Source organism: Haplochromis burtoni, unplaced genomic scaffold (genome assembly GCF_018398535.1).
Source record: "Haplochromis burtoni strain Fernald_Lab_line unplaced genomic scaffold, NCSU_Asbu1 Contig_1210, whole genome shotgun sequence".
Lineage (NCBI taxonomy): Eukaryota > Metazoa > Chordata > Actinopteri > Cichliformes > Cichlidae > Haplochromis > Haplochromis burtoni.
In genome coordinates this window covers 1-3,963 of record NW_024583571.1, presented here as the reverse complement: position 1 = coordinate 3,963, position 3,963 = coordinate 1, and the positions used below count along the sequence as shown (strand labels likewise).

The following is a 3,963-nucleotide window of genomic DNA, read 5'->3' as shown; positions in this document are numbered from 1 at the left end:
ATCTATCTATCTATCTATCTATCTATCTATCTATCTATCTATCTATCTATCTATCTATCTATCTATCTATCTATCTATCGATCTATCTTTTCATTCCACTTCTCACGTGTGCACCACTTTGTGTTGGTCTTTCACGTGGAATTCCAATAAAATTGATTCATGTTTGTGGCTGTAATGTGACAAAATGTGGGAAAGTTGTACATATATACAGTATATATATTATTTGCTTCTGATGCTTATTAGGGAAACACAAAGACTTTAGAGGCTACTGAAAACATTAGCCTCTCCCTGCAGAGAGATGAAGTAAAGGCCTCTGGTGGATGTCTGGGTTCGACAGACAACCACCAGCTGTCGTCTTTGTGGCGGGAAGTCTCGAGTTGTAGAGCAGAATGCACAGACTTACAGTGTGTTATAATGAGAGGACTGCTTTATGTTCAATTATTATTAGCACGTTTTTGTTCTGTGGAACCTGATTGATGTTTCAATCTGGATCTAATCAGGTTCAGGAGCAGATCAGATCAGGGGCAGGTTCAAAGCATGATTTAAGTTAGCTACTTAAGATAGCGAAAGTTACCATGGCAATGCACTGGATGTTATAAGACGCGAACCAGCTTCCTAGAACAGAAAACCCAGTGTTAACCCTCAACCCAAAGCTGCTTTATAGTACAGGCCTCTGCTGGACTTTAAGACATTAACATGGGGACTAAACATGTCAAAGAAAATAAAGAACATTTTTAAAGTAAACAATGCTTCTTATAATTGCATGTTGACCTTTAACCTCTGTGCTCTGTGTTGTTTTCTCTTTAAGACCAGATGAACATCACAGCCGAGTCTGGACAGGACGTCACTCTGCCCTGTCAAATTACAAATAGGATCTCAGCTGTACTGTGGAGCAGAGCTGGCCTGGAACCGAAAAATGTCTTTTTGTACCAGGATGGGCGTTTTGTTCCAAACAACCAGCATCCATCATATAAGAACCGAGTGGCTCCCAGAGGGATGAAGGATGGAGACGCGTCTTTGATTCTGAAGAAAGTGACCACTGCTGACTCGGGAACATACAAGTGTCTTTTTGAAATAGCAGAAACACGTTCATGGAAAAACATCACCATCACTCTCAGTGTTCCTCTAGGTGAGTGAGCAAGGTAACTGTAAACTTCTGTAAATCATTCAGAAAACTTCATTCAGCAGTCCCAGCAGAGAATCTCACTGAAAACATGCTGATAAAAATCAGCCAGGGTTTCGGGTGAGCTCAAATCTAACCCCACCCTGTCATGTGATTTCCTGAGGTCAGATGGCCCAGGATGTGAGTGAGCATTAAGGCATCACATGATAGGGTGGGGTTAGGTGGAGCTCACCCGAAACCTTGGCTGATGAACCTGTTTTCACACCTTGGCTCATGTGATTACGTAGAGGATCATTAGGTGGTCCACTTTCCCTCTTGTGTGACTCTCTCACAGGGTTTGAATCTGGGACTCTCCACCATTTGACTCTAGAGCTAAAGAATCTTCTTGGATGAGAGGTGAAACGTCTTCAAGCAACTTAAAGAAGTCCAGATGCTTTTCTTTCTGAGCTCTGTAGACATCCAAGGTCCAAAACAAAATGCAGCAGGGACCTGTTTTCAGAGTCCAAATTGCACCGGACTGCCTGATGACTAGTACTCCCTTGGTGCCTGGAGGGATCCTGCTGTTTGCATGGGCAGGACTGGTGGCAGGGTCTTCTGAAAGACTATAAACATCAGTGTGCAATACACCAATCGACCAGTGTGTATTAGGTCAGCTTCTGCAGCCACCGAGATAGAGCCTGAAGGACTCTATCTTCTTCTTTTTTTTTTTAGCCAGCACAGCTTGTCAACGTCTAGTCATCAGGCAGTCCGGTGCAATTTGGACTCTGAAAACAGGTCCCTGCTGCATTTTGTTTTGGACCTTGGATGTCTACAGAGCTCAGAAAGAAAAGCATCTGCAGTAGGCGCACCTCGCCAACGGAGGGCGCCCTTACTCCCAGCAAATGTGCGATAGAAAACCGATCAGTGCCTATGCCATCCCCAAAATCCGCCGGCATGATGTCAGGGCAGCATGAGTCCAGCATGAGCCCGAGCAACTTTTTTTTGCCGCCCCCACCACTATGCCGCCCTGGGCAACCGCCCATGTCGCCTGTATCAAAAACTGCTACTGGGTCCAGTGGATAGCCAACAATGCAGAGACAGTATATCTCATCCTTCTTACATACCATTATGGTGGGCGAGGCCCAGTTGCTGTGGATTTCAGAGGTCCGCTAGCTGTTGTGTTTAGCATGAGGCTACACTGATGATCTGGTGGATGCTAGCAGGTTTACATGAATGAAAGAAAAAATGGCAAAAAACTTCAATCTATCTCCTTCTGTTTAACTAAGCCACGGTTTTTCGGCCTGGACTGTATCACAGATACTGAGTTAGTAGCAGGTGAAGCCTGGACAGGATGCCGGTCTGTTACAGGGCTAATACAGAAAGAGTAGATCATGGATTTGAACCAAGGACTTTTCCGAGAGGCAAAAGTGATAACTACCATACCACCACAAGGCCCTAAAACTCAGATGCAAAAGTAAATAAACAACTAACATCTCTCTGCTCTGTTTTGTTCTCTCTTTCAGAACACAAAATCCTCCCAGCTGAGTCTGGACAGAAAGTCACTCTGACATGTCGAGCTCCAAACAACAGTAAACGTGTAACATGGAGCAGGGCTGACCTTAGAGATAAATATGTCCTTTTGTACCAGGACGGGCATTTAAATCCAGATAACCAGCATCCATCTTTTAAGAGCCGTCTGACTTTGCAGGACAGACAGATGAAGGATGGAGACGTGTCTTTGATTCTGAAGGATGCGAACACGGCTGATAGTGGAACATACATGTGCCGTGTCTTCATGGAGGAAACGCGCTCGTGGAAATTGCTCATTAACAACTATCTGATTGTCGTTCCTCCAGGTGAGTGAGTAGAGTTGTGTGTGTGTGTGATCAGAGGTGAAGCTACTTCCTGCTTGTTGATGTTTGTTGTTGTATGGATGAGCTGGTGGGTGTTAAAGTTGTGGCGTCTGTGAGAAAAATGTCCACATGATGACAAATGGATGTTGTTGTGCACAAATCATTGAACAACACAAACACTTAGAGCTGCTTTCAGTGCTGCCTGTTTTGTTGCTGCACACATTTCTGATGGTCCTACAGTCCAACGTAGCAAACGTCTCCCTGAAGCCTCTTCTTAGAGTAATTTTAATACTGATTATGTTTGTGCATATGAAGGTGACACATATCTGTGTGGCCTTAACATCTGTAATCCAGCTGTGACAGAGACAAAGAAGTGTAATGTGTTGTAGTTTCAGGAGTCAGTATGCAGCTACAAAGCTTTTTGTTACACCCCAAATAGTTGATTCTGTTCATCTGGATGTTGTCAGTGGGAGAAACATTTTGTCACTCATCCAAGTGTCTCGGATGAGTGACGAAATCTCTGGTAACCAACATCCAGATGAACAGAATCAACTTTTGGGGACTTAGTCACCTGGATGACTGAGCATGCCTCAAGAGTTTTTGTGAAACATAGACTTCAGGAAGAAAAATGTATTAGAGAGATATTAGAAAAAAAGTGCTACAATACTATAATACTATACTAGTTGGTTAGCAGACAGTCAAACACACAAAAGCAATAATTACTTCTTTTCATACATGTGTACAAAGTGCACTCACAGTTTGAACTATTTGCCCATTTCTTGTCCCGCTCTCTGCTGCCAGATCACCCAGGCCATCACCATGTCTTATAATGAGAGCCACACATTATGTTCACTTACTATCAGCACATGTTGTTGTTCTGTGGAAGCTAACATCTTGTAGTTTCTGACACTTTGCATGTTTAGCATGAGGCTAAAATTCCCCCTCAGTGGGTCACTGGTGACCTGCTGGATGTTCAGAGGTTCATTAAATCCAACATGACTAAAAACT

The 3,963-nt window shown here is 43.6% G+C and overlaps 1 protein-coding gene across 1 annotated transcript in view; it reads left to right on the top strand.

The window, feature by feature from the left end:
* LOC121811753 (obscurin-like) overlaps positions 1-3,435 on the top strand; it is an 8,206-nt gene extending 4,771 nt beyond the window's left edge. Inside the window, exons 4-5 of the mRNA XM_042216713.1 lie at positions 809-1,129; positions 2,626-3,435. Coding sequence (XP_042072647.1) covers positions 809-1,129; positions 2,626-2,966 — 662 coding nt within the window. The 3' untranslated portion in view covers positions 2,967-3,435. The remainder of the gene's footprint in view (positions 1-808; positions 1,130-2,625) is intronic.
* The last annotated feature ends 528 nt before the right edge of the window (positions 3,436-3,963 follow it).